The sequence below is a fragment of the Coloeus monedula genome, assembly GCF_965178545.1.
Source record: "Coloeus monedula genome assembly, chromosome: 2".
In the NCBI taxonomy this organism is placed as follows: Eukaryota; Metazoa; Chordata; class Aves; order Passeriformes; family Corvidae; genus Coloeus; species Coloeus monedula.
Genome location: NC_138782.1, coordinates 31,057,050 through 31,080,438, shown reverse-complemented (window position 1 = coordinate 31,080,438; position 23,389 = coordinate 31,057,050). Strand labels below are relative to the sequence as shown.

At 50.0% G+C, this 23,389-nt stretch overlaps 1 protein-coding gene across 1 annotated transcript; it reads left to right on the top strand.

Annotated features, from left to right (window-relative positions):
* Nucleotides 1-5,559: 5,559 nt before the first annotated feature.
* On the top strand, nucleotides 5,560-23,010 carry FOSL2 (FOS like 2, AP-1 transcription factor subunit). The gene is made up of 4 exons (XM_082276993.1): nucleotides 5,560-6,095; nucleotides 12,035-12,289; nucleotides 15,880-15,987; nucleotides 17,440-23,010. Exons 1-4 carry the CDS (start codon nucleotides 5,997-5,999, stop codon nucleotides 17,947-17,949), a joined length of 972 nt encoding a protein of 323 aa, XP_082133119.1. The 5' UTR covers nucleotides 5,560-5,996; the 3' UTR covers nucleotides 17,950-23,010.
* Nucleotides 23,011-23,389: the final 379 nt, after the last annotated feature.

Here is a 23,389-nt window from a genome sequence, read left to right as displayed (position 1 = left end):
TGGCCGGAGCCCATCCCACTATCCCAGGCTGCGATTGCACAGGGCTGGGTGCCCTACATCAACATGGCTGTGGCCTGACCCTGTTTGCATGACCTGAGCATGGGCACTTCAGGTGAGAAGTCCTCAGCATCTGTTTGGTTGAGCTATGGGGGTGCTGGCAGGGGTGGGGTTTTCTACTCCTAAGGCAGCTTTTCCATCCTTTCCACTGCTCTGACACAAGAAAAGGTGATTGTTGAGGCCCACTTCACAAAATACAGCAAGAAAATAGTCAAGTCTCTTACCAGACAGGGCAATGGGGAAAGATACAGGTCCAAGCTCCTCAGGGCAAGGCTACCATCCCCTAAAAGACCTCCTGCTGGGACTGTGCTGGCAGCATTGCCTGGGATCTTTTGGGGAAGTCCCTGGGCTGCAGAGTGGATGAGCCTGGTTGGGCCCTTTGGCTTCTGGGACCAGAGGTGGTGTCTCTGCAGGAGGCAGGAGCAGGGCAAGGCAGGCTCTCATGCTGCTGAAACAGGTTTGGAGCTGGGCAAACAAACACAAGTATCAAGATAAGACTGTTCCTCTTGTGCCAAGAGATGTCTAGAACTAGACTCGTGGGATCTCTGTTCCCATCTCTCACATCCCATGTACTCTGAGGCTAGGAGCGAGCCTGCTCATCCCTAGGCAGGGATCTCCTAAAGCTGTTTTCTGCTTCACTACACCAGCAAAATGCTGTAAGCTGTGCGTCGTGATTGCTCCTAATAAGCCCTGGTTCCCAATCCACCTCTTGCACCTGCTACTCATTGGGTCGGTAGGATCTTTGTTCTGGAACATTTTAAGAGGGCTGAAGCTGTTTCTGCTTTGAAGTAGTGTTTGGCCTTGTGGGTGTCTGGGATCTCTGCAGAGCTGACCCTGTGGGAGCCAGCAGGACCTCTGGCTGCTGCTGCCACACCACGGCCATGCTGCCAGCCTGACTGAGCAGTGCCAGGGGCGCCCGGTGCCCATCCTGCTGTAGGACTGCTCTCCTGCTGCCCTGCCTGCATCCCAGGCTCTCAGCGTCACCCAGCCCTGCTTCAGAAAGGGGAAGAGCGTCGTGGCATCTGGCTTTGTCCTTGGCTTTTATTTGTACCAGGACTGGAAGAGAGTTAGATGATGCCCACCACATCACCTGGCAGCAGTAAGAGTGGCAGCATTAGTGCCATTACCCGGAACTGGACAGTATGGCAGCACCCATCCTGCTGGGAATGTGGGGCAGAGCCAGCTGCGTGCTTGAACGCAGGGGCAGTGTGGCTGCAGTCACCTGAGAACAATTGAGGGGAGTCACTCCCTGCCCTAAGGATACGCTGTGCTGCTGGAGGGAGGCCCCCATGCCATGGAGTTATCAGCAGGGGAGACAGCTCCGCGGTCCAAGAGGACATGGGTAGGAAAAGCGCTGTGCTTGGCAAAAAGTATTTGACGAACCACATCCAGAAGCGCTTTGAAGGAGAAAACCTCCGTTCTCCCTTGGATATGCTGGAGTACTTAATAAATAACTGTAATTAAGCGTGAGGTGGTAGCTTAAGAGCTCGTTCCCAGAAGTTAACATCAAAACACTTGCTCTTAGCACTTAAAGAGACAATATGAAAGAAGACTTCACGCACAGATGAAAGTAGAATTGTCAGGAAGGGCTGGAGAGCCCTGGATATGTGTACACTGCTTCTCCAGAGAGCTCGAAGAAAAGGTCTCGGGAGGCAAGAGTCACTTGTGTAATAATGAACAGTGACCGAGAAAGCACCAGTTTGCAGGGAGATGGGAGTGAGTTTTAGAACAGTACACGAGGAACCGTATGGAGACAAGAGGTGTGTGATCCTTCTTAGGCTGTCCTGCAGCTCCCCACACCCCACCAGTGTGTAGCAGCTGCAGTTCCACCTCTCCTGCAGCCATCCCTCGGTCCAGGAGCTTCCCTGCCCCACCTCAGGAGCAGCCACAGCACGCCCGAGCTCTCTGACGCTGGTGGCAATGCACATTTAAGGTGAAGTGATTACTGCAGGCTCCTTCACAGCAGATGTCTTAAGGATTGGAAGAAGAGCAAGAAGAAAGAGAATCGTGGCTGCATATTTTTTTAATTGAAAATCAATGATCTTGCCCTCAGGCAGGTGGCACGGTGTGGCTGGTGCAGCCCGGCACTGCTGGGGATGCTGGAGAAGGAGGTGCTCAGGCCGGCTCTGCCACGTGCTTGCCGACGGCCAAGTCTAAGCTGCTGCGAAGTACCCTTATCCTCTGCTCCCGTAAAAACACCGTGAAAAGCATTCCCAGGTCTGGGTTTCAGTCTCTTAATTGCTGCCGAAATCGAGAAGCATGAGGAGCCAAGGTCTCATTTGCCTTACAATGATCCTCTCCTGCCCTGGAACCTGGGCTGGTCTTAATTTGTCTTTGGTTCAGGCAAGAATGGACTAGGCAGACTTACATGTTATCTCTTGTTTTTTGGAAGCAGGGAGCCTATTGCACAACGCAGCTTGGTCTGGATGTGGATTAAAAATGCATGTGTCTGGGGCACTGTGAGCCAGGCTAGTCTGAGTTCCTTCGATCCAAAACAATAAAAAGTATTACAAAGGTCTGATATGGAAATATCCCTTCTGTACGTGTGAGCCCGTCTCAGCCAGAAGGGTTTTGTGCTCTCAGGGCAGAAGGAACTCTGGGGAAATCAATGTAAACACACGGTAGAGCTTCAGCATCACACCTGATGGGTGTGGGTCAGGAGCTTTCGGAGGGCAAGGTGGTGCCGGCCCAGCTGTGGCAGGGAGGTTCAGCACCCTACAGGAGCTGAGGGCTTGGCCTCAGGTGTGCGTTCAGCTTCCTGCATTTCTTACAGGGCTTTTAACCTGAGGATTTACAAGTGTCAACTAATTACATCCATATTAACTGCAGCCAAATGTTAAAACAGCCCTCGAATGTCATTTCAAGCGAGCTGTTCCCAGACTAGGTCTCATGCAAATTCGGCAGGACTGGATAGATGTGCCAAAATTACGCTGGAATAATGTTTGAAAACAACACTTGAAATGAGCTTGAACTGAAACATGAGGAGAGGAGGTAGTTTAGGTTTAATGAACTGCTGAGGAAAAAGTATAGAAACAATTCTAGGAGGACAGATGAAAAACACCTCTCTTTTCCTCTCACAAAATGCCTCAACACTAATGCTCCAGCACCCCTGTCTTGCTTCCCTGCTTCTGGCCGTCACTCTTTCCCTACACCAAATACTTTTTCGCATTTCTTGCTGTTCAGCAGACTGGATTCTACAAGCCCACCAGCTTGATGTGAAACAGGACCAGAGTCAGGGCTGGTGACCTCAGGTGATGGCAGTGGTTCCTAACATCTGGTAAGCCTCGGAGCCAGCAGCATCCTCCACCTGAGGGGGAGGCAGAGCCAGGGGTGGTGACCAGCCAAAACCCAGCCACGGCTTTTGTTAAGTTTATTTATTTTGACGCCTGTTTTACCCTTTCTCTCTTCATCTCTTGACAACTGCAGCCTGATTCCTCTCACATCTTGAACTAATTCTCTTTCCAGCAGAAAGCAGCATGTGCAGATCACCTGCCACCCAAGGGGAAAACCACGTCACAGCCTCACTGCGCCTGCTAGAGCACCTCTCCCCCTTCCTACCCCTCACTCCTAATGCAGTTCGAGTTGAAAACATGGGAATATTTTTACAGCCCTTTCCCAACCTCCCCCAAAGTCAGGTGCTGCCTGAAACAGGCCAGCTAATTTGGAGGGAGAATTTCAATTGCCTGAAAAATGAAGGTGCTGAAAACTAAACTGCATCGGCAGGAATTTTAGTCCCAATTTCCTGGCTCAGTGCTAAAAAATAACTGAGCTCTGGAGACTTAGCTCCCATGGGCTGCTTCATTTCAGAGTTCCCTGAAGGCTCCAGGGTTGAGAGGGGTGCTGCTTCTCCCTTCCAAGGAGCACAGTATGAGTGGAGGAAAGCCCACTGCTTTCAGATGGGCTCCTGTGGGAAAATACTTTGTCCGTGAGACAGCTTAAATGGGATTTTATAGCTTGAACTTAGATGACTTCTCCCTCCCTACCAGCAAAAAGGACTTGCCCAGCGCTGGGCAAATCCTCCAGGGAGGGTGGGAACGAGACATTTTGTGTCTAAGAGCGGCATTTAAACAATCTGTAAAGCAGCATCACTGCTGCATTCGCTGCAGATCACCTCAGAGCCCGCGTTCTCTGTGTGGATGGCTCTGCTCTATCTGCTTCTGCCACCTTCCAGCCTGTGCTAGTCAGTGACCTGGCAATGCCAGAGCCACCCGAGGCGGGCTGTTACAGTCCTTGTACCACGAGTTTCTACTGCAGGGAAGCCCAGGGCTGTCACCTGATGTTCCTGTGACATACTCTGGTTTGGAGACCTAGAGTGGCTCTGCAGATCCCAGGAGGATGGAGGAGTCCACTTAAAAAATAAAAATAAAAGTAAAAACTAAATTTAAATAAAAGAAAATAGGGAGGGGGGGGGAAGAAAATAAAAGTAAGAATAGACATCAAATGTGAATAAGAATAAAAATAATTAAAAAAGTAAAATGAAAAATATGAAAAAAGATTTAAAAATTTAAAAGAAAATAAAAAATAATAAATAACCCATAATATTAGTAAATAAAAGAAAAATATAGTTAATGAAAAGAAATTAAAACTATAATAGTACTCACCACGAAAATACGAAATGAACAAAATAATAGATATATAAAATAAAAGAAATAACAAAAAATTGAAACTAGTTTAACAATGCTACCCAAACTAGACGACTCCGCCTCTTGGTTTATTGATGCGCTGAAAAACGGACCAAGCACTGGGGCAACCGGGGTGCCAGCCACCCTCCTGCAGGGAGGAGGGCTGAATCAAACGGCGCCCGAGACCCCGTGCCGGGACAGGCCGGTGTGTGCGGCCAGATCTGCGCTCTGTTTGCCCCAGCCGCCTCCCCGCTCCCCTGCGCCAGCGGTGCGCCTGTCCCTTTAAGGCGCCAGGGAATCCCTCTCGCAGCGCGTCATCCGCGGCAAGGAAACCCGGCTGGCGTCGTGCGACGCAAATGACCATTTTTGGCAACGTGCGACAGCGGACGGGACCAAGCGGGGCGGGGGGAGGCGGGGCCTGCCGGGAACAAGGCGCTGCTCTGCCCTCGCCGCCGCGCCCGCCCCGCCCGAGCTGCCCGAACCGCGGGACCGGGAGGGGCGGGCACAGCGGGGCGGGCGGCGCGGCGGGCGCGGCGGAGGCGGGCGCCGTCCCCCCCGCGGCAGGCCCGCCTCCCCCGCCGCGGCGGCAGGTGGGAGGCTCCGCGCTGGCAAGGTGGGGCCGGTGCGCCGCGGGTTTGACGTGTGCGAGTGCACATGGTGCGGCGGCGGCGGCGGGCGGATAATAAGCGAGCGCGGCCGGGGCGATGCCATTGCTCTGAGTCACCGCGGGCGCGCGGAGCTCCCGCTCGCAGCGCCGCCGAGCCGCGGGGCGCAAGACCCGGCTGAGTCACCCCCGTGCCGGGAAAAGGGGCGGCCGGTGTGTGGTGGTGGTGGTGGTGGAGGAGGAGGAGGTTGGGGGGGCGGAGGAGAACCGCTCCGCCTGCAGCCCCCGGGGCCGGAGCCGCTCCGCCGGCGAGGCGAGTTTCGCCGGGCAGCGCGGAGAGAGGACATCGGCGAACACCCGCTTGCGCGCACGGCTCTGCTCCTGCCGCGCCGCCGAGTCCTGCCGTCACGTCCCGTCCCGCAAGCGCTTCGCTGCCAACTGAGCCACTTCTATCACCAGTCTTATTTTTATTTTTGTTACCTCTTTGTATTCTTATTTTTTCTTTTTTTTTTTAAGCTTTTTCTCCCCCCACCTTCTTCCCTCACTCCAAAGCCGTTTTTATTATTTTTTTCCCTCTCCGCGGCGAGCGTTGGGAGGCGAAAGGCAAGAGCCGAAGAGGTCGGGAGGGAGAAGGGGGCGGGGAGACGGCGAGGGAGCGGCGGGTGTCGGTGTGGGAAGGCGGGGACGCGGCTCCCCCGGCCCGACCTCGGACCATGTACCAGGACTACCCCGGGAACTTCGACACCTCCTCCAGAGGCAGCAGCGGCTCCCCGGGACACCCCGAGACCTACTCGAGCGGCGCAGCCCAGCAGGTAGGGCCGGGCGCTGCCCCTCTCCCTCGGTCCCTCCGAGGGCTGCTCCGAGCGCTCCCGGGACGGGAGTTCACCGCCACGCCCGGGGAGCGGCCGGCGCTTCCTCCGCAGTGGAGGCGCGGGCGCCCGGCGGAGAGGCGCCGGCCGCGGGGGCGCAGGCGGTGCCGGGGCGCGGGGCTGCCCGCAGCCGCCGCCCTGTCCCGCCGCCCTTAGCGGGCCGCTGCCGCTTCCCTTCCCTCTTTGCCCGCCCGCCCCGGAGCCGGTGCCGCGACGCGTCCAGAGGGACGCTGACCGGAGTTCCCCGCCTGTCGGGGCTGCGGTGCTGTGGGAGGCACGGCCTGCCCCGAGCGGGGACGTGCGGTGAGGGAGCGCCCGGCGGGCAGTCTCCGCCGGCCCGGCCCCAGGTGCAGCGGGTGTCGGTGCCTGTCGCCCGGGCACCCGCCGCAGCGGCGGGCCGGGACCCGCTCGGAAATCAAAGGGCTCCTCCGGGCGATTCCTTTCCGAGGTCGGTAACGCGAATACAGGGGAGCACCGAACTCTTCCTCCTTCCTGCTTTTGTTCTTGTCAGGAGCTTCTCGCTGTCCACGTTCACCGCGCCTGCCCGGGTGGTGCCCGGGGCTCGCCCGCAGTACTTTGGGCGGCTTCGCTGGGACTTTGGGAGGTGCCGCCCGAGTTACTCACGGAGCTGTTGCAGCTGCCGTGGAACAGGGAGGGATGGCTGGAAGTGAGCTCTGGGTCTTCCAGCGCCTGCGTTGCTTTGCCCCCTTATCCCCCGCTAAATTTTGTCTCAGAGGCGCTGACACTGCCTTTCCCACGCTGGGACCCCGGAGGGGACCACGCTGGGACCCCGCGGCCGGCGGCGTGCCGCTCTGCTCTGCCCGCTGCCCGCCCGCTCCTTGGTTCTGCCGGGAGCCGCCGGCCGCTCTCTGGCCGGCTGTGGCTTTTCCCGACCGGGAGTTTCCTGGGGCTCGCCGGAGCGCTCTCCGCGCTGTCCGGCCCCGCTCCCCACGCAAGCCCCGCTGCCGGGCGGCGCTTCGAGAATGGGGGATATTTCCTGTTGAAAGCGGCGTGAATTCACGGACCTGAAAGCCCACTCTTGTGGTTTGGGGTTTTTTTTCCTTTCATTTTCCTAAGAAAATACCTCGGAATTACTAATATGCCTAGATCGACTAAATCCACCACTTCTGGGGAAGGCATTACACAATCGGGCCAGTTATACAAACCTGGGTTATTTCATAACTTGTTTACATCAGCTGGCCCAGCCTCACTCTTTTTTTGCTTTTTCAGAGTCGGGCTTCTCCCCCCACCCCCTTTTTTTTTCTCACAGTATTATTTCTTGTGTGGCTTGTACGAGCGAACTGGCAGTGTGAGCACAGTGCAGCCTTCGCATCAAGGAGTCATAGGATAATTAAAAGAAAAAAAAAAAAAAAAAGGAAAAAACGTCCAGTCTTAAACTCTGCCAGCCGTACCAGCCCGTGACATTCCTCACATTAAAGAAGTTTTACCAGAAATGACTCGCTGCCGCTCCCCGCCTGCTCCAAACGCATCTCGCTGGTGCCCTCTGCGGGCTGCGGACTGGGGTTTCCAGGGATTCCAGCTCAGCTAAAGCTTATTCCCTAGTTTACAGTAAATGCCAGGACAAGGTGGGGGAGCGGGAAGGGGGACTGAGAAGCTGGAAACGCCCGGGGAACTGCAAATTCTCACTCTCCCTTTCCTCCTGTGATTTAACAGCTGCGCCAGATTCAAGCACTTGCTGCAGGAGGTCGTGAAACTCCGTCACCGCTTCATATTTGAGCTGTCACAGTCTGAGCAATAACTGGGTTTTCCCCTTTTTCTGGGGCTCCGCGTCTTCCCCAGGCAGCTCGCGTGCGTGCTGTTTGATACGGGGACCAGAGCCCAGTTTCTAGGGTTACTATCTGAAACAGGGCTTTGAACAGGACGTTGGCTTAGCGAGAACATAAATGTTTTCTTTAAGAATCCGGGAGATTTCTCAAGGCCTTGTGCTCCGTCTTTCCCTTGATCCTTACAGATGTTGTAGATTAGGATCAAATGTAAGCGTCGCCTTTACCCTAGCAGTTAGGCTGTTCTGCTGATTCTGGTCTGTGGAGATCTGCAGTTTTATCACTACAGAAAATATGCATTGCTGAAATTTTTTTCTTTATTGTGTTGGGGTTTTTTTTCCAAAAGCAAGAAAAGATGCATCAGTCACATGTTAAAATGGAAACTGTGTCTCTGAGCCAAAACTTTGATGCTTTTTAATTATTTTTTCCCATACAGCACAGCACTGGAACATTTTTCCTTTAAGTTGCGTGTCATGCTATTTTCCTAATCACTGATTTGCCATGTGGTAAACATAGACTTTAATGGGAAGAGTTTGTGTACTCTTTGAGAGTGGTCAGCTTTCCCCTGAGATATCATAGCACTGTGTCTAGTTTTCCTTCGAGGAGATGTTCAACATGGGAGAGCCATCAAGGGCCTTGTATTTATTATGAGATCTATCACATATACCCCGTGTTTGATAACTGAGTAATGCTGAAGATGCTCTAGGTGTTTCTCAGTCACTCTGTTGCTGGGTTTGATTTTTTTTTCCCCCAGCCATTATACCCATTTCTCAACTGGTTTCTGGTGCTGCTCAGCACTTAGTTACAGATGTCAGTGAAAGTCCAGAGTGGAGCAAAGACACAACGGGGTGCTGTATAGAAACCTTAAGGTGGAGAAAGGAACCACAAGCCAAAGCTTGAAATGTTTGTGAGCTGCTAACGTAGTCTGTCCTTGCCTGTGGCAGGACTCGCTGGAGCCTCCCCCGACTATGGATCTGAGGAGGCTCTCATCCAACCCCATATTTTTAAGGCAGAGTAGAGACTGACCTCAGTTCTTGGCAGACTTAATAACAGGACTCTTTCTGTTTGCTGTTTAGTTGTTGGGGTTTTTTAATGATGCCTTCATCTGCGTTTGCTTGGGTCAGGAGGAGAGCGCTGGGTTTGTAGCTGAGCGCGTGCTGCGTGTGTAGCCCTGCAATCTGCCTATCGCCACGTCTTTCTGTAGTGCTTTGAGTTCCTTGTAGAGAGGAAGAAAAGAGAGATGCTTCCAGGAGCCTCTTGTGGGTCAGGAGAGGAGAGCTGTGCATGGCCAGTGAGAGGAGAAGGCAGGACAGGGTCTGGAAAGAGGAGAACTCGGGCGGTGGGTGAGGGCAGGCAGTGCTGTCAGGCTGGCACAGGGATTGAAGCTCTCTGAGAGGAGGAGGAATGAGGAGAGCAAAGCTGGGGCTGCAGTTTGGGGAAAGGTCTGGCACTTCTATGTGAGGAGGCTGGTGGTCAAAGGGGCTGTGCAGGGTAGGTGGCAGGGAATTCAGGGCCTGCCACTGCAACCAGCAGAATCCCAGGGGTCAGAGCTGATGGCCACTGGGCAGAATGTGGGGGCCCAGCAGTATTTTGGCATGGCAGAGCTGATCTGGTGCAGTGTCCTAGCAGGGAAAGCGAGGTCTGTGGGGAAAGACTGATCAGTCAGGAAGCAGTGCCTGTAAATTTTGGTGGTAGCCTGAGCACACTGTGTGAAGACTCAGCCTGCCACAGTAGTGTGTCCCTTAACTATCCCAGAAAAATACTGCCTTTGGAAAGTACAGAATACAGGTTTGGGGGATTTTTTTTTTTTATTTCTAAGATGTTTTGAGTTATTAGAAGGGAAGCTGGTGACAGAGATGGGGCACGGCACAGAGAGGAACTGGTCTCTTCCCCCCCAGGTCTGCAGGCAAGCCCTGCGGAGCTGCAGAGGGATGTGGCTGAACTGAGCAGCTCCCATTTGCTGTCCAGGAGACCTGCACTAATGTTACAGAAGGGTCCTAGGTTGAATACAGGACTGATTGGAAATGGAGTACTTGCTGAGTCAATAACTTGGAGCCTGATTTTTGTGTCAGATGCTTGTATTTTTATGTGGTTGATTTGGTGGTGGATCTGACTCTCAACCTCTGTTGGGAATTTTTAGCATTTGGGTGTTGGAGGCAAAGGTTAGCTCTGGAATGCAAATGGTGTCTGTATGGCAAAGCACCAGAAGGCCTCTGAATGTTTTGCAGTCATAGCTTTCTAGTGTCCCTACAAAGAAGACAGGACTTCGCTTTGCTTTTTGGATACGGAAGGGAGGGTGGCACAGATAGGTAAAGGTCGTGGTAGAACCCACTTGTGGATCTGGAAGTAGGGCTCACATCCCTTGAGCTGAGCTCATGGTTCAGCTGGTCTCGCACTTCCTCCCTTCTGCAAGGTTAAGGTCCTCTTGTGTTCTGGTTATGGAGGCACCAGCGTATCCTCTTCTGTGCCATGTGGTCACAGCCGACACCACGCAGAGCAAAGTAGGGGATTTGCACCCATAAATTCTGATGCAGTGTTGACAGTTTGCAGCTCTGAGCCTCCGTAACTAATTGGGAGAGGTGAGAGACATACACTCTGAAATGTGGGATGAGCTGAGGCTGTGTTGGACTTGAGCTCCAAGTGAACCTCTGAGGTCCTGTTGGGGGTTTTGCCAAGGTCTTGGTGCCAGTGTCATCCTCTCTGTGTAATTTCCCCGCCTGCTTAACTTGACTCACTCCTTCCTTCTCTCATTCTCTCTTGCTAGATTTTGAGCTGTTCAAAGGTGTAAGTCTGCAGCTGTCAGTATTAAGACTGGATCTCCTGGTCTTCAGGTGCTGGGAGCTCGCTAATGCTGGCCTGAAGTGCTGTAGCTATCAGCATGTGAAATACTATTTGCAGTAGCCTTGGTTTAACAAAGCACTTAAGGTGCTTGACTAGGCACACCCTGAAAAGGAAATCTGTGTTGAAGTGGTGTCCCTTATCTGGGAAGCTTACCTGAGGTGAGGTCAGGCTGATGCAAGGGCTCTCACTTCTCTGGGAAGCTAGGCTGTTGACCCAAGAATGTGCATTTTTCATGGAATCATTTTGAGGCTTACAGATCAGTGGTGGTGACAGCTGTGTGTCCTACAAGCCCTGTCCCTTGCTCAGTGATTGCTGGAGCAAGGCCTGTCTGTGTTAATTCCAGTCTAACCATTTTGAAAGCCTCCTGAAGGAGCTCAGCATAGACAAAAACATTCTTTCTCTTCTGCTTCCCCCTCCGGGGACAAGTGATTGTTTTCCTTGCAATTTAGTGCCAGCATATTATCCAGATGTATTTACCTCTGTCTGAAAGAAGGTGTACTTGTATTTTGGAGGCGATCATTACCTGCTGCCTTGGTTTTACTGCTGCCTTGTTTTGTCTAGACAGTGCAGAGAGCTGCAGGGAACTTGTCCGATCTGAATCCTAAGACCTATTTTATAGGCTGCTATTAAAATACATATCCTCGCACGTAACCATCCCAGGGCTGAGTTTCTCAGTGAGCACAGAGCTACTGAAGGAGAAGCAAGCTGCTGTTCTTTGCCACACCAAACCTTACGCGGACCAAGCCCAAATTTCAGGGCAATCCTTTGGTGAAAGGCGGCTTTGCACTGGTTGGTAACAGCATTTCAGAACTTAAGTTTCTCTTCCTTTTCTTTGCACTTGAAGAGAAGTGTTTCTCTAGAAACTCCTTAATTCCCCTTTTGCTCCATGCCGGAAGGAGTGGTGGGCACTGGCAGGAGGTGGCAGCAGTGGGAATGGTGCCTGGGAGGGGAGACTGGCTTAGGGTATGCTGGGGAGGTATGTGGGGGAAGAGGAAGGGGGTTGGGAGAGGGCAGAGCTGCTCTGGAGGGGAAGTGCCTGAGCCCAGTTCCTTCCTCAGGGGGCTGTGGCAGGCAGGGGCAGCTTAAGATGCTGCAGAGGCACCAGCTACTGGTGGTTTTGCCTCAGGTGCTGCTTTGATCCTCTCTGGTGCCACTCCTGAGGGCCTAGCTGTTTTCAGAGTAACCACTTATGTTCTGCTTTCATTGACGGTTTCTTTTCTTCTCTCTGTCCCTCTTCTCCTCTGCCTTTCCTCCTAGAAATTTCGAGTAGATATGCCAGGATCAGGCAGTGCTTTTATCCCCACAATCAACGCCATCACAACCAGCCAAGACCTGCAGTGGATGGTCCAGCCCACCGTGATCACCTCCATGTCAAGCCCTTACTCCCGCTCACACCCCTACAGCCACCCGCTGCCCCCGCTGTCTTCAGTGGCCGGACACACGGCTCTCCAGCGTCCTGGTGTCATCAAAACCATCGGGACCACAGTGGGACGGAGACGGAGAGATGAGCAGGTAACTGCAGTGGGGGGAGCAGCTGGGAGTGCCTTGAGAACAGATGTATGGAGATTTCCTGCTCCCGCCCCCTCATGAGATCTCCCAGCGCCACAGGGGAGCACTGAGGTCCATCCCTGGTGCTGTACATGTGCTGGGGCTTCTTAGGGTGGCGTAGGGTGTAAGCTGGAGGGGGGTGACTTTTATTGCTGCTTCCTCGTCATATGGTGAGATTTACCCAGTCTTCATCAAGCACTTCACACCACCGGCCCGCATTGCGGCTTGGTTTCAAAAGCAGGTGAAACTAAAGTTGAGCCCTGGGTTTCAGTTTGAGTGTCTCTGCCGCTCCAGGAAGAAGGAAACCTCCAAGAAAGCAGAGGAGCTTTCATGTAGGGCCTTTACAAATCTGACACCTAAATTACATCAGCTAGTGCTTTCTGTCAGCTCTGTAGCAGCTAGCACTGCTCCAGTCTCCATTTGTGTGATACCCCCAGTACCAGCCAGCATCATGCAGGGAGGAACAGCTTCCCTAGAGCACCTCAACTCTAGTATGAAGACCCTTCTGGTGACTGGGGTCTAAATCCACCTTCCCACTACAAACATGTAATCTCTTGATCTTTTTGCAGCAGTGAGGTGGGGATCCCATAAGAGATTTTTTTCTGCTCCAAAGTCAGAGGTATTTTCATACCTGGCATGGGATGGCTTGTACCACTGCTGCCCTGTGCTCAACCTCCTGATGGGATTGTTAAGCTGGGACCCTGGATAGGTGCAGGCATCTCATCTTCTGGAAATCAGAAGTTGTTCTCTTCTTAAATCAGAATCTGTTGTTCTCTTCTTAGTAAGAATCACCCTTCTCCAGGGCCGTCTGGTGAACAGCTATTCACAGCACTAGGCTGACTTCTCTTTAAAAAAAAAAAAAAAATAGATCTGACTAAACTCGATCTCCCCAAGTTGTTCCCAAGCAGCATTTGTGTGGGTCGCTGCAGAGCAGTGCAGTGAGACACACTGCGCACCCTCCGTACACCAGCGCATGCTGTTGCGTGCGGTCTGTTTCTAATAAGACTCACCAGCCCTACTTTTACTTCCACGTCATCTGTTTTGATTCACAGTCCAATTATTATATGTGGAGTTGCTGTCTGGTTTAGACCTAAGCGGTTAAAGGCAGAGTTTAGCAGTACCTCTGTGTGGAGAGCTGGTATGGATGCACTGAGGACCCACTTTTGGGAAGAAGGATGGGGTAGCTGTGGTGGTTGGGGTTTGTGCCAGTCTTTTCCACCAGCTGGAGCTACTTCCCAGTTCCCTGTGTGCAGGGCTGGTGTCCAAAGACAAGGAAAGTCTCACGAGAACTGGAGGAATAATTAGCAACAACTAATTTGTTTGACAAATGCTGCCTCTGTGTTCACAAATTGGCCGTGAAGAGATCACCATATTCTCTGCTTTATTTGTTGTTCAGAGTTATTTGCTGAGGGATGCCTGCCAAGCAATTCCTGGCCTGTGGCTTGTTTGCAAGCCGTTCATTGTGGGTCATTCAAAGCCAAGTCCTTTTGATTAGACACGTGCTAAGGCAGTACCCCGGCGCTTTCCTGTGGCCCTTTGGCTCAGGTTTCCACGGCTGGTGCTTTGAACACCACATCGGAGTGCCTTTTTGGAAACGTTGTGTAACGCTCTATGAAAAGAGCCTGTTTTGATGAACGTTCCTGACAGTGAATGCACGTATTGGGCTTGGACAAGCTATGGAGAACACATACAGCAGGGGCACAAGGAGTGCCAAATCCAACCGCTTTCAAACAAATCCAGCAACCACTGATGGAATATTCCTTTTTAGACCCGGTAAAATGTTAAGAACATCCAGATTAGGGGCTTCTGCCCCGTCTGTGCGATTTTTGCACAGCAGAGTCTCCGAAACAGATAATTTAAAAATTACTGAAGGCCCTGGGAGCAGAAGTTTTGCTCCACCAAATGTATTTCAATGAGATCTGTGCTTCTAAAGCATGAAAGGACTCTTGAAAACTGTAAACACAGCCCCCAAGTCAGCATAGTTTCTATGTGCATGCTCATTGATTTGACATACTGTGGACACTTGTGTGCAAACACATTTTTACCTGGCACTCATATGGGGTGGGAAGTGAGTGGGGAGAGCTGTAGCAGGGAGAGCAGTGCCTGGAGGGGCTCCTTACTGGGGGAAATATGCTGCCCAGCAGAATGGAGGTATCCCCCACCCTAGGATGGACACTGTGAGCTGGTGATGGAAAAAGCTTTTGGGCATAAATTCTGTCCCCTGCAGTCCTATAATTGCTTGTGTTGCTTAGTGAACATCGAGGGGCTCATGTTACATGCAGGTGAAATCACAGGCACAGATCAGATCCTGAAAAAAAGCAGAAATGAGCGAGCTGAATGCCCAGAGGCTGAAGTAAACTTACTGAAACTGCAGACGTCAAAATTAGGGAGATAGAGCAAGCCAAAACTAGGCTGAGGTTGGAGTAAAACTAACAATAAAAAGAAAAGATAGTGAAACGGTGAATGTCTCATTTGTGACATTGAGAGTCCATGAAGATATTAAAACTGAACCTTCTCTGAAGAGGTGTTTCTTTCCATTCTCTGCTGGCTCTCTGTGAGATCTGACACGTGCTTTGCCAGGTGTCAGGGTTTTGCTTTCGTTTGCAGTCACCAGGCCAGAGCCCCTGCAGCACACACGGGCCAGCTGCGGCTGAAGTGCGGGCACAAGGTTGGAGTGCAGGGCTGAGCACGTGCCCTGGATCCCCATGCTGGGCTGTCTGCACTCTGGGTGCCACAGCAGAGAGCGGGGCCATGCTCGCCCGCTCTGTGCCCTGCTGTGCTGGCTCCCTGGCTTTGGCCACGGCACAAACCTTTCTGCTGCTGCTGGGGTTTGTAAAACCTCGTCTCAAACTCCCAAAGCTATGCATAGCTTGACCAGGTCTTGTGAGCTCCTGCTCACTTCCTCTGGTTTCGCAAGACTGTAGTTGGATGGGTTTCTATGGAATTGCTCCTGATTTACATCAGTGAGGGTGTCAGCTGGCCTCAGGAAGCCCTTGATATCACTGGAGCCTTGCCTGCTGATGCAAGAAGCAGTGTGTTATCTCGCTGAGTGCTCAAAAATCTGAGGTCAGATTTTTGGGTGGTATAAATCATTGTTGCTTCACGGACTTGATGGGAGCTCTGCTGATTTCCCTGTCTCCCCTTATACACCATCCCCGACCTTCAAGCGAACAACTATTCTTGTGTGGGAAGCAGCAGATTTTTTTTTTCAAGAAAGAGGCACTTACAACATCGTGCTCTGGTTTTGCTTAACGTACCACCCAAGTTGTGAAACAATCAGAGCATCTTTTATCTGTTTGGCCTTGGTGCAGATTCACTGTCCTCTTACACAATCTTCTCCTTGTGCCCTGCTCCTTCTCCTCACCCTTCTGCTAAGACCTGGTGCAGGCAGAGATACTGTGTGCTTTCATCTTCTGCTGACATCAGTGACAAGGGGGAGCGCTCAGCATCCTGCTGGATCAGGCTTTTTTCCTGTGCATTGCGGTTAAATCCTCACAAAGTTAAAGGAATGCCTTGCTCAGATCTGATCAGATTTTCTTGGCACTTGCCCACAGCTGTCGCCTGAGGAAGAAGAGAAGCGAAGGATCCGGAGAGAGAGGAACAAGCTGGCAGCTGCTAAGTGTCGTAACAGGCGTCGAGAGCTAACAGAGAAACTCCAGGCGGTACGTGCTCAGCATACATTTCTCCTTCCTCGTCACCCACCCTTCGGGCCAGCTCCAAGGGCATTGTCCTTCCTCCACTAGCATGTTCGAGGAAGATGCTTCAAACACGCCCTGCCTTCCTCGGCCAAGGCTGCCCAGTGGTACTGCTCCTACAGCAAGAGTAGCTGATGAGGGGGACTTGGGCCTGGAGCTTAGGACCCTAAGATTCTCTTTACTGAGTGCCCAGAATGTCCAAGAAGTTCTCTTCCCTTCTGACCTCTCAACTAGCACAAGTCTCCCTGACTCTGGTCTCCTTTCATAAGTAGAAATAAAGACACTGTGCCTCAAAGGCAGGCTTTAAGGACAAAAGCACTGAAGAGTTAGGATCCTCTGAAAGCAGTAGAAATCAAGGCAGATGTTATGTTTACCTATTAAGGCTATATCCTTTAGGCTTAACCTTTGTTTGGAGGTGGGGCAGTAACTGACTTCCTTCGAAAAGGATGCACCACAGAGATGTGTGCCCTGGTGCTGTAGGAGTAATAGTAAAGCTGGAGAAGGTAGAGCTGAGCATAAGAACCAAGGGTAAGGGACTGGTTGAAGAGAAGACAAGATTGGGTTGTGTTGAAAGAAGCTGAAGGAAAGGCTCCAGTGCTCCTGGTCAAGAGCCAGCCTGGGGCTGGTTTTATCCAATGACCTTGTTAACAAGCACAGCAGCAGTGAAAGCACACCAGTGAAATGTGCTGCTGCCTCACATTAGGAGGTATTCTCAGTGTAGGGGAGGCAGGACATCCTATAGAAATCTCATGACTAAACTGATAGAAGTGAGAGGAGTGTGCACAGTGGGAAGTCATATCCTGAAGGACTGAGTGTGAGTTTTGTGAAGTTGAGCTCCTCACATGGGAAGGTACTAATTGCTCACAGACTATGATCCATCTGTGTGACGTGACCATGGGAAAGGTGAATGCATTAACTGTAGGATGCATCAAGGGATAATCCAGTGTTAGTCCTTTGGGCAAGAGTTAGACAAGTGTCAGACCTAATCTGGGGTATGCACTCCAGAAATAAAATGGAAACAGTTTAGAGACTGCTGTACATTACCTCTGTCAAAGCGAAAAGAATATGACTAGCCTAACATAAGAAAACAGTGGGAGGAGATCTGGCTCCTCTGCTAAGGTGTCTTGTCAGGCAGAGAGCAAGGGAGAAGACTGAAGTCACACACCAAGACAGAGTGGCAAAAACTGGCCAATCAGAAAATTAAAGCAAGTTTTGGTGAAGTTTGGGAATAGCCTGCTAATAGACATATGAAACACAAGATGCTCGACTGGCAATGACCTGGTGTCTGCTTGGCTCATGAAGACGCTGGGGTGTATCTGCCTGTGCCAGATGGGATCTGGACTTGGTGGCCCTGTTCCAGGTGAGGAGTAGTTCCAGAGCCTTTGGTATTTTATTTATTTATTCCCCTTTTGTCTGCAGGAAACTGAAGTACTGGAGGAGGAGAAGTCAGTGCTGCAAAAGGAGATCGCTGAGCTCCAGAAGGAGAAGGAGAAGCTGGAGTTTATGCTGGTGGCTCACAGCCCTGTGTGCAAAATCAGCCCCGAGGAACGTCGGAGCCCACCATCCAGCAGCCTCCAGAGCGTTCGGACTGGAGCAAGTGGAGCAGTGGTGGTGAAGCAGGAGCCTGTGGAGGAAGAGATCCCATCCTCCTCTTTGGTCCTTGACAAAGCCCAGAGGTCTGTCATTAAGCCCATCAGCATTGCTGGAGGTTTTTATGGGGAGGAGGCACTCAACACTCCCATTGTGGTGACCTCAACACCAGCCATCACTCCTGGCTCTTCCAACTTGGTGTTCACCTACCCTAACGTGTTGGATCAGGAGTCTCCTCTCTCCCCTTCTGAGTCCTGCTCCAAAGCTCACCGGAGGAGCAGCAGCAGTGGGGACCAGTCCTCAGATTCCTTGAACTCTCCCACCTTGCTGGCGTTGTAATCCCCCTGTGGCCCCCCATTTTGCCAGTGTGTTACATCCCCCACAGCACCATGGGGGGAGCCCCCTCCATGGGATTAGAGACAGGCACAGGATCGTTCAAGCACAAGGGCAGCAAGAACAAGGATGGGGAAGTGCTACAGCTCCAGGAAGGAGAGTGAGGACCAACGCCAGCTCCCTGGAGGCAGGAAACGGCAAGGGTGGGACTGACACGCCAGGGCCGTTTGGAGAGGGTGATGTCCCCTCTGTAGGGACTGCCTATGGAAACCTCTTTGTGGCCGTAGTGGACTTGGGGAGCACTTCTGGCCAGGACTGAAGGCGAGCTGCAGACAGTTGCTAGTCGTCCCTTTCCTTTGTGGATTGACCTGATCGGTTGTGCTTTGTGCTTAAATCATTCTGGTTAGTTGATCTTACAACTTCTCTCTTGCGTGCTCGCTCGCTCTCTCTGCTCATCATTTCCAATGTTGTCAATCCCATTACATTTCATCCAGTTGCTCTGAACTCTAAAGTCTTGTTAGGATCTTCCCTCTTCGGAGTAGCTGTGGGAAACATGTAGGGTTGCCCAGACAGGAGGGTGACAGCTGGGAGGACCAGGAGATAGGGGGACCAAGAGGAGCCCAAGAGCTCAGCAGCAAGGGCAGATCTTAAAATCTCTAGCCTGAGGCACAGAGACAGCAGAAGGCTTGTGTGCAAGCCTTTCCTTTTAAAACTGTGGATATGTTTATTCCTTTGGGCTCCTCCATAAACCAAGTTAGCATCTCAGGGCTAAAGTAGCATCAGAAAAGCTGCTGGGCTGGCACTTACCAGTGTCGCTGGCAGGGTTTTACCCTAGTTTGCTGGATATCAAGTCTGCTGCTTGTTGTTTACTTTTCCTGGGCTGCCTGCTGTCTAGGGAGTATTACATCTTCCTTCCCATCAGGGCTCCTGACTCAGAGGCTGATCTCTTCCTGTTAGTAAACCTTCCCCTCCCCTTGGCCATATTTGCAGAACATGCTACAAAAAAAAAGAGGTGGCACCACATGCCTATAAATCTAGGATGGAGACTGGCAGCAGCTAAGACAGTGAAATTAGCTGGCTGTACCCTTGCTGATTTTTTCATTGTTGGGAAACAAAGCAGCACGGGAAACAAAGCAGCATGTATCCACCAGCACAGGCCACAGGGCCCCAGCTCCTGACCAGGCAGGAATGGCATGGATGAAATGTTGACCTGTTTGAACTAAAACAGAGCTTCTGACAAGCTCTGGCAAATGACAAATTGACAGCTGAGGAGAATTGATTAGCGTTATTTGCACCTTGGTCTTTGGCCTCTGGTTGTTTTGCATTACAATTGATCTTGTTTTGTTGGGGTTGATTGGCCTGAAGACAAAGAGTCAAACCAAAGGGCTCTTTCCCTAGCCTTGGGTCCTTGTCTTCTCTAGCCTGTGGGCTTGACTGCTACTACTACTAAGTGCTCACAGAGGGCACAAGCTCCCCAGTACTCATGGTCACTACTGAAAACAGTAGTGTGTGTAACCTGTTTCCACTTGGAGCCAAGCTCAATTCCCATTGATGTCAGGGCACTGACAAACCATGACCCTGTGCACACTAGGATTGCCCAGCTTGCCAGCTAAACCGCTTGGGAGATAGCTCTTTGGTCCTGCCTATGGGAGCTGTGGTGGCAGCTATTTATTTTGGTGTGAGATTCTTTTTCTTTTACACACACACACACACATATATATATATATTTTTTTTTTTTAAATCAACCAAAACTAGGGTATTTCTTGTTCAGGCTGGACCTGGAGAAATGCAACAATTATAGGGCTAGTTGTATGAGATGCAAAACTGCTGCAGTCCCCACCAACTCCACTGGGAATTAATAGGGTTCAGTCTTGTGGAACTGGAACTTTACTTGGCAGGGCTGGCTTCCCTCAAACTCTGGCCACTGCCCATTCCCTGAATAATTTCAAAGGGATGCTATTATGGCTCTAAAGGTGGACTTTGGCTTTTTTATTATAACTCTTATTTTTAACCCAGGTATTTACCAAACCTGCCAGAAATGAAGATGTGAGCGGTCTTTTTTCTTCATAAAGCTGATTGGATTCGGGCTTTTTCTATTTAGCTTAAACACTTCCATTCTTATACTGGTGCTAGAGGTTTCAAACTGAGCTTACACAGTAAGTAAAATTAGTAAAGGAGTTGTATTGTCCTTACATGTACATCAAACTTCCTTTCTAATAAAGTAGATCTTAAATTTCTCATAGTTAGCACAGAGGATCCACTTTTCCTAGGGTTTTATGTAGATGATACCACTTTAGGGGAAACTGCAGCTTCTCTGTTTCCATTTTGCCAAATCTTGTTTGGGCCACTCTGGATTGAGAATCTAAAACTGTTGATAAAATGTTTCTGCATGTCATTTCCATGCATTTTTGAGCAGAACGCAACACTGACAAGTGGTGGGTGAATCCTAAAATGATGCAGCTACTTTTGAGGCTAGCTGACCAGGACCGCTGTCTCCTGTGAGATCAGGAACATCCGCCCCTTGTAGGGGTTTCAGGAAGTCAGGTGCCTTCTCAGATCTAACTGGTGGAGCAACAAAAACCTACCTTTGCTTGTGGTCACTGAATCATTGCCAAAAGGAGCTGCAGCCGGCCCTTGCCCACTGCCTCCTGCCTGGTCATTGACCTGCTCAGAGACAGGACAAGATGCTCCCCTTTCCTGACCTGTGATATTGACGGGAGCCATGTGAAACTGCTCAAAAAAGAGGATTATTTTCTACTGTTTGGAAAAAGCCCCAGATGCCTTGTGCCTGCCCATTTAGTCCCTCAAGTCTCTCAAAGGATGTCTGTGTTGGGATTCCTGGTCTCCAGCCTTTTGTATTTTGTGGATCAGCCTTACTGTTGTTGAGTTTCTGGCAGGCAAATACAACTTTACTGCCATTTTGGTCCAGCCCTACATTCTTTTCAGGTTTTCTGGTGTGCTCTTTGGGAACTGATTGTCCTTCCCATGCCCAAAATGTTATTTTCCATGAGTAACTTCCCTGCCGATTCCTAAATGTAGTGTCTCCGTGTTCTGCATGTAGTGGGGATGTGGGAGCTGCTGTAACTAGTGCTGACACAGAGTTGTTGAAGTCAATGGAAAAAGGCCCAGGGAATTTCAGCTGGTATTGGGTCAGCCCCCTAGTGACTGGCCCTCCTAACAACAAAGCCTCTCCTAACATCTTGCATTAATCAATGCCAAACTGGGAGGAGCAGAAGCAGCTGCATTGAAGGAAATACTCAGCTTCTAGGTGATGCTTGCCATTCCAGTTTTGCCCTCATTCCCCCTTCTCCTTTCCCAGTTGTGGCATTGCCTTCATATACTCCTTTCTTGTAGGTGTGGAGACTGGGTAAGTCTCAAGCCACTTGTGGTGTGATGGGATTTGGGACCAACATGCTGGGGACAGTAGCTCTCTGTTGTGTTTTTATAATTATTATTTAAATGATCTATTTAGTTCATCTGAACCTTTAATTTTGCTGCTTACTGTATGTAGGATCCACCTGGCCTTCATCCTAAATGAAAAGAAAAAAACAAAATGAAAACAAACCTAAGACACCTCCCTTCTCCCTGGTCTCTTACTATTTATTGGCAGGCAGCCGTCTTATGCCTGCTCCAGCAGATCTGCCCGCCACTAATTTAACATCCTCCCAAATCACATTCCTGGTGTTTGGTTGTTGCTTTTTTTTTTTTTCCCTTTTTGTTGTTGCTTTTTTTTCATTCTAAAACAGACTTCTGAAATGTAAGAAATCTTATTATCATGACGCAAGTTCATTTTTGTTAGGAAGGCCAAGTCAAACATTTTAAGAGGTGGGGGGAACAATATACATTTATTTCTTATTTATTTATCATGTTTACATCTTTTTTTTTCTGTTCAAGACTTGGATATAATAAAGCATTAAAAATACTACAATCTTCTTTTTTTTTAGGCTAATAATTGTTTTTGATTCCTTAAATAAAAGAATCTGGGTTTTGTTGTTGTCTGTATAAAATGTAAAAAGAGATATGTTTTTAAAGATGCATTATCATTCCTCTGTGAACAGTAGGTGGAGTTCAGGACAAATCTCAGAATACAAGATAATAATAAAATCCCATCCTGTTTTACTTAATTGTTCCCCTCCTATCCTGTATGATTAAAGGGTTATTCCACTTTCTTGTTTGTGGTTACTTGATGTTAAAACCATATTAAAATGTGTAGAAAATAGGTATCCAATTGTTTTTGCTCAGTGAGAGGATAAAGTGTTGTATATATCTTGATATACTGTGTAGTTCAAAGTAACATCAGTAAGGGATAGTGCATCTTTATTAGAGCGATAAGTTACTAGTGTCACTAAAGTCTGCTTTAAGACCCTCGGATACAGAAAGGGCCTGGTTCTTATTCCACTCACCTGGGACAAATTGAAAGCATCAGCAGCATTTTGCTGCTGTGAAGCAGGTGTCAGTAGTGAAATGAAGCCTCAGTGACTAACAGGTGACCGTGCAGATTGCTGAAGGTTTGGGGGCACCATTATCTTTTTTTTCCTCAAAAGTTTTAGATCGTGGGTTTTCTTTTTTACTGTCTGTCTGCAGTGAAATGGTTTCTGCCACAGAGGTTCTTAAAGATGACTGCTGAAGTGGGACCTTTCTTTGCTTGTAGTGATCTTGATGTCATTCTTGCAGTCCTGGGGAATTTCAGCTCTGAGGCATTCTCTCTGGTGTCATCTCTTTTCTGTTCTTGTTATTTTACTGAATTACAGGCCTACAGTATTTGCACTAAAAAAGCTTGTTAGAGAAAGCTTGCTGCTACGAAAGAAAGAACATATTAAAATGGTTTTGCTTTTACAATTTTAACTGAGTAGCATTTTGTAGAATAAAATGAATCTAGACTGAAAAGAAAAAATGACTTTTCTTTTTTCCTCTGCACCTTCTCCCCCCATACTCCTTTCTTTTCATCCAACTCCTTGGTGGTATGATGTTCCCCCCTTCTCTTGGTGCTCAGTTGTAATGATTGGCTGTATTGTTGACTATGCTGCTGACAGTTATGACACTTGTAAATCTCGTTTTAATGACATTGTGGACACTTTTGTATAGCAAGAACTAACTGGAGTTCTCTCTGTTAATTGAAGTCATTAAAAAGCTCCCTTTGACATGAACAATTAAAAGCTCGCATGTTCCTTCACTATGAACAAATGGGTTCAGCACTACCAGGTGCCTTGGTTGCAGCACATTGCAAGGCTTCTTTCATAGGAGCAGCTGCAATCCCGACAGCTGTTACCTGCAACAATGGTAGCTGGGGCAGGGGCTAGCAGAGCAGCCCACCTAGGCTAAAAGGCAAATAAAGCACTAATCCTTTCATCTTGGCTTCAAAAAGGAATGGGATAGAGGTAGAAAATGTGTGCTGAGATGACTTTTTTTTGTTTGTTTTAAATCTCGACTAGAAGGAGTCAAAGCT